The 23,467-nt window shown below is 49.3% G+C and overlaps 1 protein-coding gene across 2 annotated transcripts in view; it reads right to left on the reverse strand.

Annotated features, from left to right (window-relative positions):
* Positions 1 to 23,467, reverse strand: part of LOC144145390 (monocarboxylate transporter 9-like) — a 66,351-nt gene that overhangs the window by 3,539 nt on the left and 39,345 nt on the right. For both annotated transcript variants that reach the window (XM_077676978.1, XM_077676977.1), the window contains exons 2-5: positions 12,405 to 12,660; positions 3,725 to 3,868; positions 1,584 to 2,699; positions 424 to 723 (exon numbers count right to left, since the gene is read on the reverse strand). In XM_077676978.1, the coding sequence (XP_077533104.1) occupies positions 424 to 723; positions 1,584 to 2,699; positions 3,725 to 3,868; positions 12,405 to 12,660 (1,816 nt within the window). The remainder of the gene's footprint in view (positions 1 to 423; positions 724 to 1,583; positions 2,700 to 3,724; positions 3,869 to 12,404; positions 12,661 to 23,467) is intronic.

Consider the following 23,467-nt stretch of genomic DNA (forward strand, 5'->3'; position numbering starts at 1 on the left):
CTCCCTGATACGGGGAGGCCACCGAGGCCGCTTCATTCTCTGGAAGCCACTATGGATAATTCGAGACATGGCCACGAGTGTGCCACTCCTTCCCGAGACGACTTGCAGATCCCGCCACCGCTGCCACGAGCCGATTACGAAGAGCTGGTGGAAGTTTAAAATGCTGAGGATGACTGCATACACCACTCGCCGAGAAGAAGACGGCGACCTCTTCGATGCATATGACGACGTTTACTAGAACCACAACTATGCTAATAAACAATTATAATGAAACTTGGCTATGTGTCCGGCAATGCTCACCTACAACAGCTTCGCCAATCAAGTCTTGCGCGTGAGTGCGAGCTACCCTGAATTTTTTACCGCGCAGACGGCATTGGCAGCAGGCAGCAGATGAGCGGATGATATATCAGAGGGAAGGCGTACCGATCACTCTGGGCCGGAAGAAGTTGGCGTTGCCGGCGGCGAAGTTGCTGAGTCCGTAGGCGAGCGGCATGAGCCGGAGGCCCAGGTACTCGAAGAAGAGCACCGAGAAGAGGGTGATGGTGCTGCCGCCGCACAGGGCCATGGCGACGGCGAGCGCCGTGATGGTGGCGTACGTGGTGCACAGCGGGGCCAGGTGCATGAGGATGCCCGTGATCAGGTAGTTGAGCAGCATCACCTTGCGACGCTCGATCAGCTTCTTGTCCGAGATCCAGCCCAGCCCAAGCCGGCCGACCAGGTCACCTGCATGCGCAAGAGCCGGCCCCGTAGTTGTAAGAAAAGTTGCAAAGGGCCAAATGCTAACTCAACATGTTTTTATGCTAAAACGTTTTCCGCCTGCATTTGAACATTTCGCAGAATGCTGGATCATTAAAAACAATCTTGAAAATTCGATAGTACCCGACAGACATACTTCTTTGTACTCAAGGCGCAGGGTTACGCCACCAGGAAATTCGCTTTGGACAGACAACCCTAAACTTGTAAGGCTAGAATAACATTGTCTATTTTCGCGTTAACGTGGTGCGCCTGAATGAGTGTGCAGAACAAACCCACCGGTAATTTTCTCTTAGAAAAATTACATGTGCAAGCGACAAAATACACAGAGGAATCGCTTAAGGTCATTAGAAAAAATATATATTGTGCGGAATACAGGAACCTGCTGCGGTAGATCAAACGTTGTGGCACCTGTCATGCTGCCTTGGAAACCGACTCCACACTTAAGCGACACCCTTTTCATTGGCATTGTGCTGCCCTGCACGAGCGCCGAGTTGAGTTGATTGTTAAATAAACCTGTGGAGCCGTCCAGAGTCTCAAGTCTACTGTCGGAAATTATGATACCATTGTGTTTTCATAATGTACTCAGTCGCCAATGATAGTAGTTTCGAGCTTTTGTTGATCAATTGCGAATCTCAAAGAATCAAGAAAGCCTCGGCACGCTGTTAAGTTCGTAGCGTGCGTTTACACAGCGTGCCTGTCTCATAACTTGATATGAGCGCCAAGACTCGAATGCTAGCCTCATTTGCAGAAGAGTGCCACAGTGACGTGCGCTGGTCCTTCTCAAAGTGTCTTCGTGGTTCTCTAGCATGCAATGACGCCGTACTCACCTGCTGAATTAGCCAGAAGTATGTAAATGCCTTCTTCAGGGGGAATGCCGTTATCCTTGGCGTAGTCGATGATGATGGTGATGAAGGTAGCATGGTTAAAGACGTGCGATACTTGAGAGAGGCAGACAAGAAGAAAGTACGGCGAGCAGAACAGCTCTTTGAACATCGACATGCCGTTCGAGATCTTGGAGCAGCAGCCCTTCATCTTGGGCAGCGTTCCTTTCACGGTGGGGAGGCTAGATGTGCGCTCCTTCCGGAAGACAACCTCCGCGTGGTCCGAGTACACCTCCGGCTGACACTTGGGCGCTACGATACCGTTAGCGACGACGATCACTCCTTTTTTCTCTCCCGACGCAGTGGCATGGCCAATCAGCTTTTCCTTCTCGGCTAACGAGTCCTTGGCTAAGTTCATGATGTTCTTTCCTCCCTGCTTGGGCAGGATATACACCGGAGCAACGACTTTGTCGACGGCAGTGTTGCATCCAATGTTGAACTCGTCCGACTTGCGAGATTCGGCGTGCTTTTCCCCTTGTGAGTCCCTCGACCCCCTGTGAGCGGTGTTTTTGCCTACGGCGTTGGCGGCGAACACTTCTTCGACATCTTCGATGTTGTTGTTCCCGTTGGTCACATCGTCCGTGTCCTCAGCGGTACCGTCGTCTTCCAGAAGCTTTTCCTTCTCGAAAAGTGCGACTTTACTGCCCTGACACAGCGTGCGGGCGGCGTTCCTCGCCAGAAGCTTGCTCGGGATGTCCGACGTGCTTCCAGGGATGTCGGCCAGGGTGAACGTACTGCCGGTCATGTTGACCTCGCAGTCGTAACGCGGGTTATTGATGATCTCCGGTTCGCAGACTGACTCTTCCGGCGGCTTGGGTGGCTTGCGAATCTTGCCGCTCTGCAGCAGCGCCGCCGGCAGAGCGTTGAGGGTGAATCCGCTCGAAATGAGGAAGGCGCCGCGTAAGCCGTACTTCTGGGCGCAGTACTGGAACAGCAGCGGGAATACCAGCGCTACCAGCGTGGGGCCTGAGAGGTTGATGCCCGACGCCGTGGCCCGGTTCTTCTTAAAGACGTTGTTGAGGATCACAGCCGTCAGAGTGAAAACTAGGCCGGTGCCGAGGCCTGAAAGGCAAGGATGGAAGAGTGAGTCAGTCAGACTCTTAGTGTGAACTGAGGAAATTGAATAAGGCTTCTTATTCTATGAATTAGTAGGATGACTAGGCTTCAAAATGTTCGATGTTAGCCACCAAACACTTAGAAATGCCCTGTCGTAGAAAAAAGTTGTCAAATTGTTTACTGCTGAGACACAGCACGTTTTGAACACTTTTAGAGTTTATATATATGTAGTGCGCGCAAAGTCATTCGGTAGTGGAACAATTTTCTTGGCATTCTTCTCCTTTAATCATAATCACCCTCTTCATCCTGTCTACGCCCACTGCAGGGCAAATTCCTCTACCATAGATCTCCAATTATCCTGGTCCTGTGCTAACTGCGACCAATTTAACCCCGCAAAGTTCTTGGTCTCATCTGCCCAACTACCTTTCTGCTGCCCCCTGCCACGCTTGCCTTCTCAAGGGATCCATTCTGTTACCATTAATGACCAACGGTTATCTTGCCTTCGCGTTACATGCCCTCCCCACACCCATTTCTTCTTCTTCATTTCTACTAATGTGTTTTTAACACGCGTTTGTTCCCTAATCCATTTCGCTCTCTTCTTGGCCCTTAACGTTACACCTATCCTCTTCCGTCCCATCGCTCACTGAGTGGTCCTCAATTTAAGTTGAACCCTTTTAGTGAGCTTCCAAGTTTCTGCCCCGCAGGTGAGCACCGCTAAGGTGCAGCTGTCATACAATTTCTTCTTAGGGACAATGATAGGCTGCCATTCATTATCTTCGGCTCTCTCTTTATTACTTCACTTGTTATGTTCATGTTCAAAAAGCGACTAACAAACGTTCTTGTCGTTTTAATGGTACATGTCATTCCTAATAAAAAAGTTCTAATATCGCAGTCGTTCTTTTGAATGTCCTCCGAATGACTGTATTTGCCTTCAATGAATGAAGAAGAAAAACGTTCCCAAAGGCATCTGGAATCGGGAACTGTTACTATCTAGACACAGCAGGTAAGGAAATAATGAGAAATAATGTCACCTTGGCTGATGCTATAGTACGCAGTGATCTGCGTCATGCCTGTGGCCGTGTAACAAAGCACGAGGCCCGTTGCCGATATCAGCGTAGCAATGACCACCAGGATCCGGTCGTTGAGGTAGTGTGTCAAGATCCCCACAGAGAGGCCTGCGAGGGGTACATTCACGGGATCAGAACAATATCAGGTGCACACACGTAGTGTAGCATACTCCTCATGCGCATGCTTTCGTTTCCACGAAAATGAATTGCTCTGGTACAAACCGCAGTTTGGTCTGTATGATGCTTAAGTTAAAATACGTGAGAAACTGTCATAGCTCGGCAGGACCGTTTAAAATCTTACTGCAACCATAGTGTTGGAAACGAAATTTTTGGAACTCTACAACAGCCTGTGGAAGCTCTCTGCAATGATCATTCTTTGCGTGAGTTAGTAGTAATGAATAATCTGACACAGCTTTTCGCAAAATATATAAGGAAATTTTGAACATGTATCCAGAGGTGTCCATATCGCCTCATTTAACTTGTCTTAAACGTGAAAGTTCTGAAGAAAAAGGAGGAAGAAGAGCTCCACGACTATTGTCTCCTGCAGAGGACGCGACTCTTCTGGAGGGTCATCTTTCGAAAAGTTGATGATGATGATGATGGTTGGTGTTTTATGGCGCAAGGCCAACGAGGGCAAAGAGCGCCAAAGAAGAAGTTATTGAGTTTTCATCACACCGTAAGTACTAAAACATGTAACTAAAAGTAAAGATGATGCAAAACAAAAGACAATGGAGATGGCTGGTGTATAGGGCCAGGGTGATTACACATGATATGACAAGAGCTGCAGGAAGTTTACCTCAGCTAAAAACTTAAAAACACGTTGACTAGAAAACATTGGTTCATCGGCTAAAAAATATGATGGGTGCAAAGGAATCTGTCGTCTGTATAATTCAGGGAAATGTTTGTGTCGTGTTGTGTCAAGTGCTCTGCATGTGATTAGTATGTGGACTACGGATAGGCCCTTTCCACACCTGCTACACGTGGGTCCCGAAGTTCCAGTGAGCAGGTGGGAGTGCGTCGCATGTGTGTGGCCTATCCGCAGCCTAGCCAGGGCAACTTCAGTGTATCTGTTGTGTGAGTCAGTTATGTAGCGTCCCAGTTGTGGTTTTATTACGTGTAGTTTGTTGTCTGTCTGTTGACTCCAATGTAGTTGCCATGTGTTACGAAGCTGTCGTCTGATGTGTGTCTTTAGGTCGGTGTAAGGTACTGTTGTTATGTCAACTGTGGTCATGAGAGCAGCAGCACTAGCCATTTGATCAGCGGTCTCATTGCCAGGGATCCCACAGTGACCTGGTACCCAGCATATGGTTATTTTTAAATCTGAAGCATATGCAGTCATTATGACCTTTAAAAGAACATTGATTACATAGTTTTTTGACGACCTTCCTGATGACAATGCCTGCACAACGCTTAGAGAATCTGTGTAGACGATGGACTTTGGAATCTTATGTTCGAGGATGTGATTTGACACGAGTAAAATGCCATACGCTTCTGCCGTGTAAATACTGCTGTGAAAATTCATTGTTTTGATAACTCTAAAATTTGGTCCGTGCGCTGCACAAGAGACAGTAGAATTAGTTTTGGACGCGTCGCTATAGAATTCTGCGCACCTGTACTTGTCCTGCAGGAACAGGAAGTGCTGAAGAATTGCATTCCTGGGTACCCTATTTTTTTCTACACGAATGAATGACAGGTCGCATGTTACAGGACGAAGATGCCATGGTGCGATAAAATTATGAATGGGTGTCTTGTGCGTGTCTGAAAGGGGGACATTGAGTGCAGAAGCGCAAGCCTCCTCCCTAACTCTGAGAAAGAACGGTAAGGGAATAGATGGCCTGTTTAAAAAGAGTTGTAAATTTGATGTATCGTTCATGATGGGATTAAAAGGATGGTTGGTCAGTGACACGATCTTGGATGCATACAACAGGTCAACATACTCCCGCTGATGCCCTAGGCACCATTTGTCGCACTCGACATAAAGACTTTCAACGGGGCTAGTGCGGAATGCGCCACATGAGAGGCGAAGGCCAAGATGCAGCACTGGGTCGAGCATTCTCAGTGCGGTCTTTGTCGCCGACCCATACACGACACTGCCGTAGTCGAGCCGAGACCCCACCAACGCTGTGTACAGGCGCAGCAGGAGTTGTTTGTCGGCCCCATAAGATTGATGTGAGAGGACCTTAAGAATATTCATTGTTTTTAAGCATTTGCATTTGAGCTGTCTTATATGTGGGATGAATGTAAGTTTTTCGTCAAATATAATACCTAAAAACTTGTGTTCCTTGTTCACAGGAATTGACACATTCGTAAGAGTGATGTCTGGGTCCGGGGGGACGCCACGCCTCCTGGAGAATAGAACACAAGAGCTCTTCGCGGGATTAATATTAAAGCCATTCTTGTCAGCCCAGCCGGCAAGCTTCTTGACGCCGAGCTGAACTTGACGTTCGCAGATGGACATATTAAATGATTTAAAAGATATCTGCACGTCATCTACATACATGGAGTAAGAAATTGTAGGCGGCAGTGCCTTCCCAAGGGAGTTCATTTTTACTATGAAGAGAGTGCAGCTTAGAACCCCGCCTTGCGGCACGCCATTTTCTTGCACGTGTACCTTTGACAGTGCAGAACCAACTCTGACGCGAAAGGTTCTCTCCGACAAATAGCTAGCAAGGGTGTTAAACATACTACCAGAAACACCGAATGACTTCAGGTCAGTAAGGATCCCATAACGCCAAGCGGTGTCATAGGCCTTTTCTAGGTCGAAAAACACAGTTAAACAGAACTGTTTATGCACGAAGGCATCCTTAATATACGACTCTAGTGCCACAAGTTGATCATTCGTGGATCGCCCCGCCCTGAAGCCTGCCTGGCAACTCTCGAGAAGGCCGTTATACTCCAAAAAGTACACGAGCCTCCGGTTTATCATCTTCTCGAGAAGCTTGCACAGGCAGCTGGTCAGGGCAATGGGTCGATAGCTAGCGGGAGAAGAAGGGTCCTTCCCTTCTTTCAAGAATGCTACAACTATGGCATCCCTCCAAGACTTTGGAATGTGCCCCGAAAGCCATATCTTGTTGAAAAGGTGAAGAAGTGTTACAAGAGTGTCTGTGTGTAAGTTCTGTATCATTGTATATGTAATGTTGTCTGGGCCTGGAGCTGAGGGTTTACACGTGCTCAGAGAAGCCCTCAGCTCATATAGTGAAAACAGGGAGTTGTACGAAGTCTGTGATTTGTTGTTGTCGTGTAGGGACTTCTTTTCACAAGAGGCTTTATGTTTCAGGAAAGTGTTCGTGTAGTGTGCTGAACTGGACACGTGTTGGAAGTGTTGTGCGAGTGTGTCAGCCTGGTCTTCCAGAGTGTCCCCTGTTGTACTGACCAGGGGCAGGCTGTGTGTCTGTTGTCCTTTGAGTTTGCGTATACGTGTCCATACTTTCCGTGTGTCTGTGTAGGAGTTTATTGATGTTATGAATGTACGCCAACTCTCTCGTTTTGCCTCACGGCGCACGCGTTTTCCTAAGGCCTTGGCCCGTTTGAACAAGAGGAGGTTTCCCGACGTGGGGTACCGACGAAGGATACCCCACGCCTTGTTCTGGGCCTCTCGCGCCCGCCTACAGTCCTCATTCCACCACGGCCTCCGCTGGTTGCGCGGGGCACCAGAGACGTGGGGAATGGACTTTTCGGCGGCGTCGAGGATGTGCGCCGTGAGGAGTTGGGTAGCTTCTTCAACGTGTAGGTGTCCTATGGATGTGTGGTGTAGTTTGGATGTCTCTGTAAATGTATTCCAGTTAGCTCGTGCTTCATTGAACCTATTATGGGAAGATGAACTGCTTGAGCCTTTACCTATATATGTAAGTGAGGTGGGGAAGTGGTCACTGCCATATGGGTCAGTTCCCACACCCCCCTCGAGAAGAGGAAAGAGAACTGCGGAGCCAATCGCCAAGTCAAGACATGAGTATGTGTTGTGTCCTATGTTATGGTATGTAGGCTGTTTACTGTTGAAAAGGCATGCTCCGGAAGATGTAAGGAATTTTTCTATCAGGCGACCTCGGGCATCCGTTCTGGAAGAGCCCCAAAGAGAGTTGTGAGCATTAAGGTCGCCTGTAAGGATGTATGGTTCGGGCAGCTGGTCAACCAGCGCCTCGAAGTCGGAGCTCGTAAGTGCAACATCAGGAGGAATGTATATGGAGCATACCGTTATCAACCTATTAAATATTATTAAGCGTATTGCTACAGCCTCAAGGACGGTGTTCAAGGTGACAGGGTGGCATGCTAAGGATTTGCGGGTGATTATGGCAACACCGCCAGAAGAGTGTGTGCAGCCATCCCTGTCTTTCCTGTATACCATGTAACTATTCAAGAAATTTGTGTGTTTGGAATTCAGATGTGTTTCCTGGACACACATTAAACTTGGCTGGTTGGCATGCAGAATCTCATGCACGTCGTCAAGATTATTCAGAAGGCCTCTGCAGTTCCATTGAACAATATTTTCTCTTCCCATTATTATGTGTTCAGAGCTACTGGAGTGTGACTATTTATGTAGGGTCTTTCGGGGCTTGGACTCTTGGAAGGGGTTTTCTGGCCTTCTCTACTGACCTGGACGTCGCAGCCCGTTCCTTCCGCTGCGATGAAAGCCGGAAGGGCTCGACGTCCATGTCATCATCTGAAGGCAAGGGGGTGCCCAGCGGACTGGGCCCCCTTGACGTGATACCGTTTCGGGTGTTCTTTGCCTGTGCTGCCAGTGCCGAAGGCGTGGGGAGCGCCCCAGATGGCACAGGCAGTGAGGCGGGGGAGGGGGTCGCTGCGACTGCCTCCGTCTCCATCTCGTCCGGGCCCTCGCGTGTGCTTCGGGCCGGTAGAGGGGGGGAAACGGTGGGTGCAGCAGCATCCCCACCGGACGTGGATGCCACCACAGCCGCTGCTGGCTCAGCGAGCGGTGCGGAGGCGGGTTGGGCTGCCAGAGGCAACCCAGGGGGGGGCGGGGGCGGGACCAAGTCCGACTCGCGGTACTGGGTCCCCGCCGAAACCAGACGCCGCTCCGCCCCCCGGCGAGCTGCGTCGGCGTACCTCCCCAGAGGGAAAGAGGCGAACCTCTTCCGCGCCTCTGGGAAAGTGATGTTTTCAGTGACCTTGATGTTAATGATTTTCTTTTCTAATTGAAACTTTTCGCATTTTCTGGAGTAGGCCGCATGTGGACCCTGGCAGTTTACACAAAGAAGTTGTTGCACGTTGCAGTTTTCGGCCGGGTGATCGTGCTGGGCGCATTTTGCGCAGGTAAGTCGGCCGCGACAGGTGTTTGTGCCGTGCCCGAACCGTTGGCACTTGAAGCAGCGCCGTGGGTTCGGGATGTAAGGCCGGACTGAACAACGGATGTAACCTGCGTTGATGAATTCAGGAAGGGTCGCCTTGTCGAAGGTTAGGATGAGGTGCTTTGTCGGTATTTGTTTATCGTCTCTGCGGATGGTTATGCGCCTGATAGCTGTTACACCCTGACTACGAAGGCCCTCCAGCAGGTCAGCTTCAGATTCATTGATTAGGTCATATTCGGAAATCACGCCCTGGGAGCTGTTTAGGCTGCGGTGGGGCGTGACTCGGATGGCCAGATCGGCGATGCGGGTTTGTGCAAGTAGTTTATCAGCCTGATCCTGGCTACTGACTTCAACAAGGATTTCACCAGTTCTTTGTTTTTTGGCTTTATATGATTCGCCGATGACACCTTCAAGAAATTTGGAGACGAGAAATACTGATTTTGAAGCAAGAGGGTTCAACTGGTCAACTGATTCTATTACTAAGAAGCGAGAGTAGTTGTTTGGTTTCGGAATACTCAAGTTGGGAAGTGGTGGGAACGAAACTTCGGTGCGGCCCCTTTTCGGGGGCCGATCACGTTTGGGGGGGGGTTTGGAAAATGCCATATGACACATTGGAAAGCAGGGAGACGGGGGTACTTTCTCCTTTGACCTTACCCTGGTAGCCAAAGAGGTCCCGGAGCTCCCTGCCTGGTGAACAGACAGGGAGCCCATCCGCCGGAGCTTGACCTGGGCTCCGACGGCCACCGTTCACGGCTTCTAACCCTCCACCTATAAACACATTGCCACGGTTGGATCCAGCGTATGTTTGGGGGCTCGGGGTCCGCGGTATCGCCAGTACCGTCACCAAGATTGCTCAAGGTGCCCCGTGCGGGGATCTTTCGAAAAGTTCGCCCTCGGTGTGGAAATCCTCCAAAATTGGCCGCGTGTATATTTGCTTTCTTCCCAGCCAGTGTCGTCGAAAGATGATAGCGTTTTTAACGCCTTAACAGCTAGTTCCCCTCTCCCACTATTTGTCCGATCCGCGCACATGCCCCTTTCCCCTTAAATCCGCCTCCCCATTGCCCGGTTCACGTGACCCATGGTTGACCCATGAGTAGACGACTAGTGGGCCACCGCTGGACCACTACTTCCACTAGTAGTTTGCGTGTTACGAGCTACTCGGTGATCTGCCCGGTGAAGTGACGCAGTTCTAAGTGGCTCTTTGGTCAGTGACCCACTAGCAGACAGTTTGAAAGACAGATTCTGGTGTTTACCAAGCACAAGAAAGAGTACCGTCTTTAATACAGGGACGGTATACGAGGCCCCATCAAATAAAACCAATTCTTGCTGGTCACGTATACCGGCACACGAAGAGCTCGATAGCGTCGCAGTTATTGTCCCCCGCAGCAAACGCGACCAAGAATTCGTTGTCCTCGAATGTGGCAGATACAATGAACGGACATGACTGGTGTGAGAGGGAATCCCGCCAAGGTTGATCCACGACCGCTGGTGCAGTTCCTATAGGTGGCGGCCAGCCGGATCTCAGCGTAGAATACAGGCCATATGTGGCGACAAATGTGTGTCCAAGGCAACACTGACTGAATGGGTGCGAATGTTTCGAAAAGGACTCGAGAAAATGAAAGATACCCCGCGACAGGTCAAACGCATGTTACTGCCTCAATCTTATCGAGGGTTTCGCCAGTAGGAGCAACATGCATCTGGCTAGGCACGGAAGGTATTTTACTTCCCCACGTCCTTCCTGAAACAAGTGAGTTTGCTGTCACAGTAAAGCGTTAACAACATTTTTGCAGTTAGCTTTTTTTTTCGACGACTGAGCATGTAAATGGTGGATCTGAAAAGGTGCTCGCTTGTCGAAATCTCTGAATACATGACAGTGCGCTTTCTAAAGTCACGGAAGTAAGTCTGGTGGTGTCACCGCCAACTAGAACATAATACCGAAGGATCTGTGTCGAATATTACAGGCGTCTGCATGCCAGAGAACTTGACTTGTCTGGCAGAAACGACTGCTGACGCCTTTCTGAAACGTACGAATTGTCGGCATCCTTTCTCGCCTAGTGTAATATCGTTGCGAATGGCAGGTTACCTTCCGATTGCAACGATTAAAACATGTAATCACCGATTTAAAGGAGGGCATTTCAGAATTTTTAAAATCTGAATAGTGGGTCAGCCGCAGGGCGTCAGCGACAAAGCACCGTCACTAGCCGGTGAAGACTAAATCATCGACTTTGCTGCGATGCACGAAGGACCGAGAGAGAAAATATTTCTTAAGATACCTTCCAAAACAAGCCTATAATCTCCCTTAATCAACTGTATTTCCTCACATTTGCTCATCGAGGCGCACTTCTGCTCCAGCTTAGGGAAAGCACAAGTTGACAGACCAGTCACTTTGGATAGTATGCGTTTCTACTTGAAGCCGCCTGAACGAACTGCTCCGACACAAGGCCCCTCGTCTCACGGGCCGCCTCGGTCGAGCGGCTTATTCCTTTCATTGCTACAAGACGATTCTGTAGCTCCATTCGTCTGCTTGCCGCTAGCATGGCCCCCGACGTGCTTACTTCGGTTCACAGGCGGCGCAGTTTCGGCAACCTGGCCAGAGCATCAAGTTAGGCAAAGCTTGTAAGTACGCAGCTCTTCCTACACGGCCAGCAGCAGATGGTGGTCTCAATAACATTCTAAAATACCCCCCCCCCCCCACCCCGTAACTTTTCTCCTTTTCCCAACCCAATCCGCACGATAACTAACCCCGCTCTCACTCTCAATGCAGTCCTACGTACGAGCAGTGGATGACCTGCCCGGACCCTGGGAACCAGCAAGATCAGTTGGCGAGGACCTGGACAACAAACCGCAGCCAAGGTGTACCGGACTGAGGTTGCCCTTTACCGGGCGGCTGCACTAACATCTGTGCCTGATGCTGGTTAAATAAAGATTTATTAATTCAGTCGATTCCTCACAGGTTACCCCCCTTTCTCAGCTGTCGCACCAAAACGCACTGGTCCAGTTCTACCTTGCTGCCGGCACCAGGGCGAAACGTGTTTTTTTCACGGTTCAGCTTTCTTTCTGACTCGACCCTCCTGGCCGCGGACTTAGTGTCTAACTTTCGCTTTGACATTTCATTAATGTAGAAGAGCAGACCACACCTATAGATCCTGATTTGTTCGTGAAGTCATTGCAAACAGCTTGTCCTTTTTTTCTGTTCGCGTGTGTGTGCATCGCCCACTGAGTCTGAATCAATTCGCTTTCCTGCGTTCATCATGAGAATTCTTCATTTGCAATTCTGCCCGGTTAGCACTGCTGTATTGTTTCTCCTTTGGTATTGCATGCAGTGAATGAACGAGGCTCACTGGAGACGCCTCCGATGGCGGAGACGAGGCTTAGTGGCAGCGCTGCCTCCTCGCGCGTGATGCCGAAGGTCTGTATGAGCTGAACGTAGACGACGGCCGTGCCTCGGATCAGGCCCCGGTGGAAGAAGTTCATCCAGGCGCACGAGAAGGCGATCATCCACTGGCCGCAGGGGCCGGCCTCCTCCGGGGAGTCCCGCCCGGAGTCCGCCGCCGGCTGCTCGCACGACGACGGCTCGCCCCCCTCGCCATCGCCGCTCTGTGGGGAACAGAAATCCGAGAAAAACATGAGCCTTGAACGGCAACCGCGGCGACGTCTCTTCTAAGAATTACATGCTCGCACAGCCAATGGCCTGTCGGCCCATAAACTCCGCTTTATTCGTTGCTCTATAGAAGAGGGGTAAACCGGGTGACTCTGACAGCAAGAAACGGCCTGTTCGTATATGCGACCATTTCTCGAGAGTGAAAAAAAAAAGCTGGAACTTGCGGGCGCTTTACCCAAAGTAAAAAAGAACTTATTATAATACGGCGAATACCACAGCCGAGTAACGTTTACTTGGTTGCGAATATGTGTTTCACTCGCTTTTTAACAAACGAGCCGTACAAGCCGTACGTGCGGTGTTGCAGGGAAAAAAATACCAAGAAAATGCTGAGCGGTCATGAGCGCGTGCCTCGCGGCGACTGCCGAGCATTCCCGGCTCAAGCAGTGCCTTTAGCAAGAAAAAATGAAAATAAAATAAACCTCCGGCGCTGTTGTGAAACGCTACCGGTACCGCCCATGTAATGAGTGGTAGCGCTTGAGGAACACAACGGTATCGATGCATACCACGATGACTATTACTAGCACCGTGCAAAGCAACAGCGGAACACGTAAATAAACAATTTCAAACTTGCGCACATGCGTGGTGATGTGTCCTTCGGTGCTCACGTATAAAGAAATGCCGCAGCTTGGCTATGGTTCAACCATTCCGCGACTTAGTGCAAGCGTCGTCAGTTGAGCTGGTGTAGTCGGCAGTGCTGAGGGTGACTTTACATCCACCACTTTACATCCACCACTCCACAAGACGAGGACCTCTTCCATGCAAATGACGACGAATACTAGCACTGCAACTATGCAAATAAAAAAAATGATACTGAAAATTAACTATGAGTCAGTAAATGCCCCCCTACAACCACTTCGCCATTCAAGCCTTGCGCGTGAGTGCAAGCTTCTATAAATTCTTTTGTATTTGTGTCTCAACTGAACAAGTGCGCCCGAAGCTATGGGTAGTTTAGTTCCGAGTTATGCCCGTGATGCGCCATAGCCTGAAGTACAACTTTCCTCCTTTTAATAGTATAGATGTATGCAAAACAAGTGTCGCTGTCATTCGTATAACTTTGGCGGGATCATCTGCGGGTGTTTTTCTGTCTCCTTTTTTGTTTGTTTTGCTATATGCCTAAACTAGCGCGTTCTGCCGCATTGTATATTATTGAACTAATACGATTTGTCCTAGTGTGGTTTAGGTTTGCAATGTGAGTATGAATGCCTTAATGCGCGCGTAGCGTTGAAACATGGTGAGCCTATTTTCAGTTCGTTATACCCCCTTCGTTTCTTTTTCCTCATTAAAGTGACACATATGCCATCACTGGTTTTTCTTTGTGTTTTATATCTTCTTCCTTCACTACACTGCACAGGTGCCCCAAAAAGTAAATGGAGCACGGGTTGGAGATTTTGAGGAGATTTCTCCGCCTTGTGCCTGTCCAGCAACCTCTAAGTGACTTTTCAAGAAAGTTATTCTAAAATAAAATCGGGCCCCACATATACTATTTATGCTGGCAGCCGCATAAAATAGAAATTATTCTGATTTCACGAAGCCATGCTCCGTTTGATTTTTGTAAATCGTATGCCCGTACATCGTACCGGCATTAACTCATCATTCCACCTTCTCAATTAATCTGTCCATCCACCCGCCTCAAATATAAGTGAGCTTTCTTTTCTGGACGCTCGATTGCATTTTCGTCCTGGACTCCAATTTAACACCGCAAATTCGCGGCAGATCACACCCCGGCGTATGCAGGTCTGTTCATGCTTCCACTGTTTGTACACTCTGTGCCCTTTTCTCTATAATTCTCCAAGAAAGACGAGCCTCAATACCCCTCCACCCCCCCCCCCCCCCTCTAAACGACTGGATTCATTCTCGCGTACCGAGTCCTCAGCACCAACATAAAAATGAATATAAGAGAGCCAATTCCAGACACACCTTTATTTGGCTACGTCATTTCCGGAACTTTTGAGCCCGTAATTACCTCGCGATCATTTTTATTCCGATGACAGATGGGAGTTGGAAACACTTCAGCCACGGTGACTGAACGATGGGATAATAGCAGCAATTTTTCCCGCTGCTCATTAAGCTTAATAGAGCCTCTGCTTCGTCGCGTATTTGGAAACCGCACAACGCGCCGTCCCGGCCGGGGTGTCAGAAACGGAAAGCGTTATGCGTCCCTCATAGCTCATCGAGAATTGGCGGACTTACGACGAAGGCCGCAATTTTGCGCGGCGACCAATCGTCGGTTGACAGCCGTTCTGTCACCATACCCGGCGGACACGGAAACAGCCTTCAATGGCCCTATTTCGAGACGGCGCATTCAGATCTTGATTGCTTGCGAGCCAAAGATTCTCGTCGCGTTCGCGCTGCGCCAGCACAATTACCAAAAAAAGATGCAATAGTCCCGAGATGAATCTCTAGCGTTGATTCCGTTATATGGCACGCAGCCGCATATACGGTACATTTCTAACAGTCGCGTGTCCTATCCATCACTGTCGGACAGAATTACCGACCACCGTAATTAAAACATCAATTGGCTGCCCATTTGAAGGGCCGTTTATGGTACTCTGTAAAGCGTCGTTGTCGCCAGCTCTCTTGCAACAAGCGAGAAGCACGCAGTTGCTGCTATTACGCAGGAGGTGCAAACAGCGTTGTAGGGTGATGGATAATCGCGGATTTGGCTCGGTGCGGGTGTTGCTTGGCCACTTTCTCTCACCTCATACTGCCCTTGGCGTGCTCAGGACCGACCGCTTCCAGGTGTAGGTTGCAAATGGTAAGCGCTAATTTGACTTTATTTAACAAAACTGTCGTACTTCGGAATAGTTGGTGCCCATGGCGGGCGTTTAATGTCTGCAACAAATTTTTTTTAAACTGAGATATCCGAGAGCAGACTTCGGGATAAGTAGAACCAACAGACGAGCAAACATATGACTAGATTGCGGTAATAAAACGGCGCCCGCGGTCTCTGCTTTGTGCAATCAGGGATTCGAATCCGTTGGCATCAACTGCCCACTACTGACTCTTGTTCACTAGCCCGCCGGCTTTTCCTAGGCACCACTACGTTTACCTCCCGCCAGCTCTGGACCCCTAGGACTGAAACGTCAAGCCATTCCTAATACAGGGAATAAAGTGACATAAACGGCTCGCAAAGACGAAGTAAATTGATAACGCTCCTCTATAGCTGCGTGCTCCGCATATGTAATACGGAGAATTTCAGTGGCACGTTAATCGCTGTTAACTAGAAGGACGTATAATCTACAGGTCTAACTGTTTCCAGTAAAGTACCACTGCAGGCTCACCGCCACATATTCCCTATTTTCGAGCTCTTTACCCACAACGTCCGCCCATCGTATACGCTCCCTGTATTTCTGTACCTCTGCCACGGTGACACACGAAAAGAGGGTTTAATAAAGCTTCTTAGGCGTTCGCTTTGTTATCCTTTAGTCTTGGTGTAGGGTCATAGCGAGGTGGTGACGGGAGCACCAGACGCGTCACGGAGAGGAAAACAACGAGACCGGATGCACAGTTTCTCGCGCTAATCGCAAGAGAGCGCACACGAATTGGGACGAAATTCGATATATTTTTTTGGCATTCAGCGTTTGGCGGATCCCATTGGAGAGTAAAAACCATGGCGTTCACGAAAGTGGGTTTGCGTAACAATACCTTCGCAAAACTTTCTTTTTATCACTTATCTTTCTTGATGATGTTGGCTTTCTTTCATGGCACATAGCCTGCAGTGAAGCACAAGCTACAGGTATTATCGAATCAGCCTGAAAAGTTATTCAGCCTTTAGTTGCCGATCCCCGCGACAAGCAGCCGCGCTTGAATGAACTGTTTTTACCATCGAATAGAATACTGTGTTTGCACATACCAGCTATAATGGGTATTAACCTGCCGGATTAGCTGTACAGCCTCCCAAAGTTTTAATAATATAGCGGGAGCGACGACCGATCGGCATGCCAGCGCCTAATCACTGTGTTCAGGAGCAAAACAGGCGAGAGTACGCGCACGCGCATAGGGCTATCTGTTGTATGAGTGTCGTCTGCTACGCTGTTTCCTTGAGAGTGGTACACCCCCTGCCACCAACGTTACTATACTCGGTGACAACTTAAGAACGGCACCGGACGTTGCCGCTGTGCCTTATCACCGTAGCCGAATGTTTCTCCGCGCGGCGCAAGTAGGGCGTTACTGGGAATATTTTGAACATAGCGTGAGCTGTTCCCGTGATTTTTTGGACTTAATATGCTTATAAACGACTCCAGTGACGACAAACAAACTGCGCGAGACAAGGCAGACGATACCACGTATTTATAGCAAACCCCGGCGCTTTGGCGGAGTGATACACTACGTGAGGTGGTGCCGTTCTTGAGTTGTAACCGAGAGAATAAGCTCAGTTTCGGAGCTCCGCATCCCCGCCAGCGGAGGAGGGTGGGCCAAACGGCGGTCGCGAGAACTAGCGGCGCTGCAGTCAAGTCTTGCGCTACTCCCGGCGCGTCGTCTGCTTCGGCGGCGGGTGGCCGCTGCAGCCGACCCCGGCGGGCCTCCGCGCAGACGTACAGCGGCAGCTTTCTAGTACTTTTGTTGCTAAACTTAAACATCTATCATCTTTCCAGTCGACTAGCTTAAACGACTTCGTCCTTCTAGTCGATGTTACCGCATCACATTTGTGTACTATTTATGTGCAAATGCGTTGGGTCGCCTGTATGCACTGACCTGCAAGCGCAGCTCATTGGCTAGCTAAGAATCGACGGTCGGCCTATACTTTAACTGTCTACATTGCGTTTAACTTGATTTATTGTGGGGTTTAACGCGCCGACGCAACGCAGGCGATGAGGCGCGCCGTAGTGGAGGGCTCCGGATTAATTTTGACCACCTGGGGATGGTCAACCTTCTACAAGGTTGTTTTTATCAAGGTTTAGTCCACGTTTAGGTGCACGTGCACCCTTTGTCAGAATTTTCTAAGCCAATCCTAAGCCTCCCGGACCATAATGAAGTCAGAGATTTTGCTTTACCTTTGGATGTCACAAAATTATTTTATGACAGTAAGAAAGAAACATGTTTTCTCTAACTTTCCGTCATAAAACGTTTCAGCCTCGATAGGGACGTAAGCGTGTACATTGAATTTCTTGCGGCTTGGCCAATAAAATGTTGACAAACACTGTACATGATGCCATTGGCCTATCTCATGAGCCACATCGGTATACGCCGTCAGCAAGCGTTATGCCGATGTAGTAATTTAATTTCAGCGGACGTAAAGTGGCTACGCGGCTCTTAGAAAACCATCCGATACTTGCAAAATAACCTCTTACGCAAGACGTGTTCCCACATCCCTGAAAACACTTCGCGAAGCTGCTCCAGTTACCGCCTACACTTCCGACGATGCTGTTTTTTTTTTTCTTTTTAGAGATCAGGCATCGCTACGAAAAAAACAACTAAATTTAACATTTCCCTCACATATTTAGCAGCGCTTAATTTCTGGCGGACGTCATGCTTGCCTGCGGCAACATATTACTCAGCTTTACTCCAGCGATGTACACGTGAAAGTTCTCCAAGTGTTGAGCAATCCGTTACTCATATGTTTGTACAGAGCGCCATGTATTTTTGCGGGGGAATGCATCGTGACGTAAGGCGAGGCACCCAGGCTGGGCACTTCACCGCCTGTGCGTGACTGTATCGGCGTCATGAACACGAAATAAATATTAGCATTGCCGTCCCATAAGGTCTTGCCGCAGTGTGTAAACATTTTCCGCCTCATATCGAGTGTGTAAAGCCCTTATCAGATTACAAAATCAGGACGTAACGGCTAAGTAAACGTCCGTACGAGTGTACAGGCACTATACACTGAAACCAAGCCACTGAAACCAAGCCACTTTGCCGAAAAAAAAACACAAAGTGTTTACTAGAACACCTGTATGTGAAATTTCGTTTATTGAAGACATTCAATGCGGCCTGATATTTGACGTGTCTGATGTTTGATGATGATGTTTGATGTCTGATGGTGTTTGACCGAGTTGACCTGTCTGTTCGCAGGAAAATATCACGACTTTGTCTTTTTCATAAAATATATTCCGCCAATTTAATGGTCAAGGAGAGAGAGAGAGAGAGAGAGAGAGAGAGAGAGAGAGAGAGAGAGAGAGAGAGAGAGAGAGAGAGAGAGAGAGAGAGAGAGAGAGAGAGAGAAGCTTTTTATTAAAGGAGGAAAGGCAGAGAGGTTTGCCAACATGCGTACGTCGACATGCCACTCTGCAGGAAGGGGAACAGGGAAAAGACAGATGAGTAGTAAAAAGAAGAGTAGTAGGTGAAAGAGGGAAAAAAAGAGAGGGTCATATAAGGGGACATGCGGCGTAGCATAGACTGACCGCTTAAGGGGGGCTATAAAGTCTCGGTGACGCCAATATCTTCAAGATACCAAAATAACGCATACAGGTCTTTCCGTTGAGATGACGGAGAATGCCATGGTCCAAGTAGCAGGCTCAGCGTAATTGGTCCAGGGTGAAGACATGTGATCCTTTGCTCTAACCGACTCCTTGCGTCAATGTGGCGGAGCACTCTAGCAGGATATGCTCGATGGTTTCGGGGGCGCCACAGTTGTCGCAATGTGGGCTTGTACTTTGGCCTATGCGATGTAAGTAGGCATTAGTGAACGCCACATTAAGTCGCAGTCTATGAAACAGTGTTTCCCGCCGGCGAGGTAGTCGTTCTGGCAGCCTCAGTCTTATCTGTGGGTCATTTGAGTACAGAAAATGGGGTTCGGTCGGCACCAGAATCCCGGGACGCTCGCCGCCGAGTCCGTAAACAAAGCAGCCGCGTCGGCGGATTGCCTCGAAAGCGCGTCATCCCTATTTCATATTTGCCGCGCTTTCGAGGCGCTTTTTCAAAGGAAGTGCTACGAGTTGTGCCGCGCCTCCGCCAGATGGCGCCACGGGTCCCGCGACCGAGAGAAGACGCAGTGAAACATCCCCCTCGCGAGGCGCACGATCAAATGCAGAGCATTTCCGGGGCCGCACGACGTTAAGTAGTTTGCGTTACGTTAATGTTTTTGCACTTGTGGCAACTGCTGACGAGAGAGCGCTCGTCAGCAGTAATTTGAATGAGTCAACGATATAAGGCGCGTTAGTAGCGTCCCATTCTGTGTCGGCTTTGTGGCGCAGTGGGTAGAGCACCATGTACATTGCGTTCCGCCCGCAGGGTCGAGGGATCGAAACCGGGCGCCGGATAGTATTTTTTTTATATATATAGTAGAGAGGGGTGCGGTGCGTACTACGGACGTCAACGCGGGTGACATCGTGAGTTACTGAAATGCTCTGCATTTAAAAAAAAAAAAAAAAGTGCAGCATCTCCACTCCGTGGATGACGGCGAGGGTGCGGAGTACGGGGACTCGAAATGACATCCAAGTTGCGCCCCGAGTGGCATCCGATCTGCGCCCCGACCGTCATTATATTTGAGCCAGGAGTTTCACCTTGATTATTCCCTAAATGAAACTACAACTCACGGCTCGAATCGAATTTCGCTTGATTTTTGCTTGATGGTGGTGTGCGCATAGATGGATGCGGATGGACAATTAACTGTCGATTATGACAAAAGATGGAAACAATCGAGCACATCTTTCTGGACTGTTGGGACGCGGTGTTCCACTGGGACATCCTCCAACAAATCTTGAAAAAAGACTTACCATTAACGCCTTATGGCATTCGCTTTTTTTCCGTAAACAATGAGGGAGGCGTGCCCTATGATATGTTCATAGCACTTAGTCTGCATTCTATGTGGAAAACTCGCATGGCCGTTCAAAATGCCGAAGATGATGCTCGCACAAAGCGAGAGTACTTTATTGAACGCGTTGCTTATGTAAGAAATGTTTATAGAGTCATGCCGGAAGAACCTGAGAGGTTACCCATTCTGGATGTTCTAACGCAATTTAAGGTATTTTAAGCCACTCCCTTCATCCAATTGGTGGCTGGAGCTACTAATTTGTGTACTGGGCAGTGTGTTTTATGTTGTCGCTAAGCAGGCAATAAAGAAAAAAAAAAACGGTCGTAGCCCAATGGGTAAGACGACTGACATTAACTCTCTCTGGTCTACCAGACACAGACTCGAATCCTGCCGGTGCCTGTGTGATTTTTTGCGATTCTAAATGCTATGCGCACGGACGCGGACGGACGTTGTGCGGTCCTAAGGTACTCCGCACCTAAACTGTCAAGAGTACACACTTGGGCTTTGATAAACGAGTGACGTCGTTTGACCAGTTATCCTCCAGGGTAAGGCGCGCAAACCGCACCAATGGCTCGGAGGTACAGAACTCGCCTCGTATGTGGAAAGTACCGGGTTCGAATACGCGTATCGCCGGGCACCCACCGGCTTGTTAAAAGAGTACAGGCGTCCCTGGTCGAGTGCGCTGCTTTGAAAGAAAAATCTAGCCTAGAATGCTGCTTATGTTCTTGTGAAAGGCCCCTAACCCTTGTCTATCTGGCGGAACCGACCGGCCATCAACAACATCGCTTTGCGGCGGGTGAAACAGTCTGGCAGTGGTTGTCCTGCCACTGGCGGTTACCAAAGTGAGCGTCCACCGTTGGTGTGTAAGTCACCATGCGCATTCGAGCGCCTCGCTCCGGGGTCCGGCACCTGCCGGTTGAACAGGTACAAGCGACCCCCTCCTGGCGCTCAGCACTTCTGCGGGATTACAGCGCTTGGGGAGCTGACCCGGCTTGTTTACGGGAAATCGTCTGTGTGGTATGGGGCGGCTGGAGAAATGGTCTACAGGGCCGGCACCGCTGCGTCATTCATTAAGACGTCAAAAATTCAAACGGCCGTGAAGGACGCAACAGCTTCTCCTCCCCCCCCCCCCCCTTTTTTTTTGCACAGCCATGATGTGTATAGCTACGGTTGTGTGTATTTATCTTGTCTGTCGACAAATAAGTAGTGCGCTCTCTTTTATTCCGCGATCTGATCACGTGTGTGGCCAGTTTCCTCCGACTCGCCGAGGCAGAAGTAGTAGTCTTTAAGCACAATCCCGACTGCTCCGCGTGTCCTTGAAGCGCGAGGAATTCCATAGCGTGAGGCGTTTGTGTGTGTCCGTCCGTTTATGTTGCCTGAGAATCTGGCGCCGGCATCTTATGGGGCTCACAACCTAAATAAAACATCTTTTTGTCATGGCTTTTTTTTATACCGGCGGTACCCTAGAGCATTGTTTGTGTTGGTGGCTTCACTCGTCATAACCGTGGCTGTTTATATCTGGAGCCGGGTACCGACGCTGACCGAAATTGAATTCTACGAACGGACACGCTGATGAGCACGTGATCATCCAGGCAGAGAAATGACGCCACACTGACCACGGTGTGCATAAATTCGAGCTGCTGCTCGAATTATGAGCAACATACAAATACGAGCAATACAAGAGCAACGTTTTAAATAGCGAAAAATGTTCCAGCGCGCCAGCATTGTTTCCAATAGAAAGCATGAAAATTTTAAATAAAGTTCACGTGAGATAAGAATGCACTCATCTTTATATTGTAAGCGCTAGAACTTCCTTCACTTTCACTAGAGAAAAACCGCTGCAAAATAGTATCATGGTCGCTAGCAGAAACGCATAAAACAGAGCAGAAAAGCGTTTTCGCATGCATGATTTCCTTTCCTGGATGGCCGCCCGAAATAACAAATTTTGTGCCTTCGACCCTCAACACTGTGGAGCGGACAACGGAGCTGAGTAGGTGCTGGGCGCTGTTTCGCCACTATTTTGCACCTTAATAAAACACGTCCGTTGCATACAAAATTTGAAGCCTACCCTGCGGATTAAGGCCGAAATACCGCGAAAAATTTGCAGTTTACCTTTCCCCTGGAACGCATAAAATTCGAAAAAGGAACCATACGACTGTACAAGCAAGCCAGTAACAAGACAGCTAGCTAGAAGAGAGAGAGAGAGAGAGAGAGAGAGAGAGAGAGAGAGAGAGAGAGAGAGAGAGAGAGAGAGAGAGAGAGAGAGAGAGAGAGAGAGAGAGAGAGAGAGAGAGAGAGAACGTTTCATCGAGCAAAGGGCGGTGGCTGGGTTCGCCTGAGACAAGGTACCTTTGGGCCTTGGCTGCAGCCCTGGCACGGGTGACCAGAAAGATCCGGTCAGCGTGATGGGGCTGGTCAGCAGGCCCTCCCACCGCTCGGGGGAAGGGTTGGCATGGGGGTGAGCGGTGGGATGTTTTCGTACGCCCACACCCGGCAGTTAGGTAATATTATGAGAGGAGGCGCAGGCGTGACAGGCGAGGGGGTGTCGGGCAGGGGAAACAGAGTGGAGGACGAGTGCGTTGTAATAGGTGTTTATTTGCAAACCACGCCAGTTGGTTGCTTCCTCTTTGTATAGTTGGGGGTGGGGTTGAGGCAGAGTAAGGCGAACGTTTCCATAATTGTGTGGAATGTAGGGTAGCACGATGGAACAGCGGGAGGTGACAAGTCCTGGTCCGTTTGTTCTGACCATGAGGTAAATGTCCGGTATGAAAGGCCCGAACATTTATTATGGGGCGAGGCGCCACTGTTCATTATTCGTCAATCCTGAAAGCCGACTCGGTACTTGTCATGTGCTGTTGCGGAGCAGTTTTTATTTTCACTACACGCGCGTCAATTCCCTGGGACGATTTCCCGTATATGAGTATGTGCGACATAAACGCAGACGACGCGGCCAGTTTTTGAGGCGACAGACGTAAGTTCCTCTTCGTTAATAAAAAAAAAATTATCGTTGTTGTTGTTGTCTGGTACAGAAAATTGCCGCCACTGTAAAG

Source organism: Haemaphysalis longicornis, unplaced genomic scaffold (assembly GCF_048455015.1).
Source record: "Haemaphysalis longicornis isolate Haplotype H1 unplaced genomic scaffold, Haemaphysalis longicornis Haplotype H1 scaffold_7, whole genome shotgun sequence".
NCBI classification, from domain to species: Eukaryota; Metazoa; Arthropoda; class Arachnida; order Ixodida; family Ixodidae; genus Haemaphysalis; species Haemaphysalis longicornis.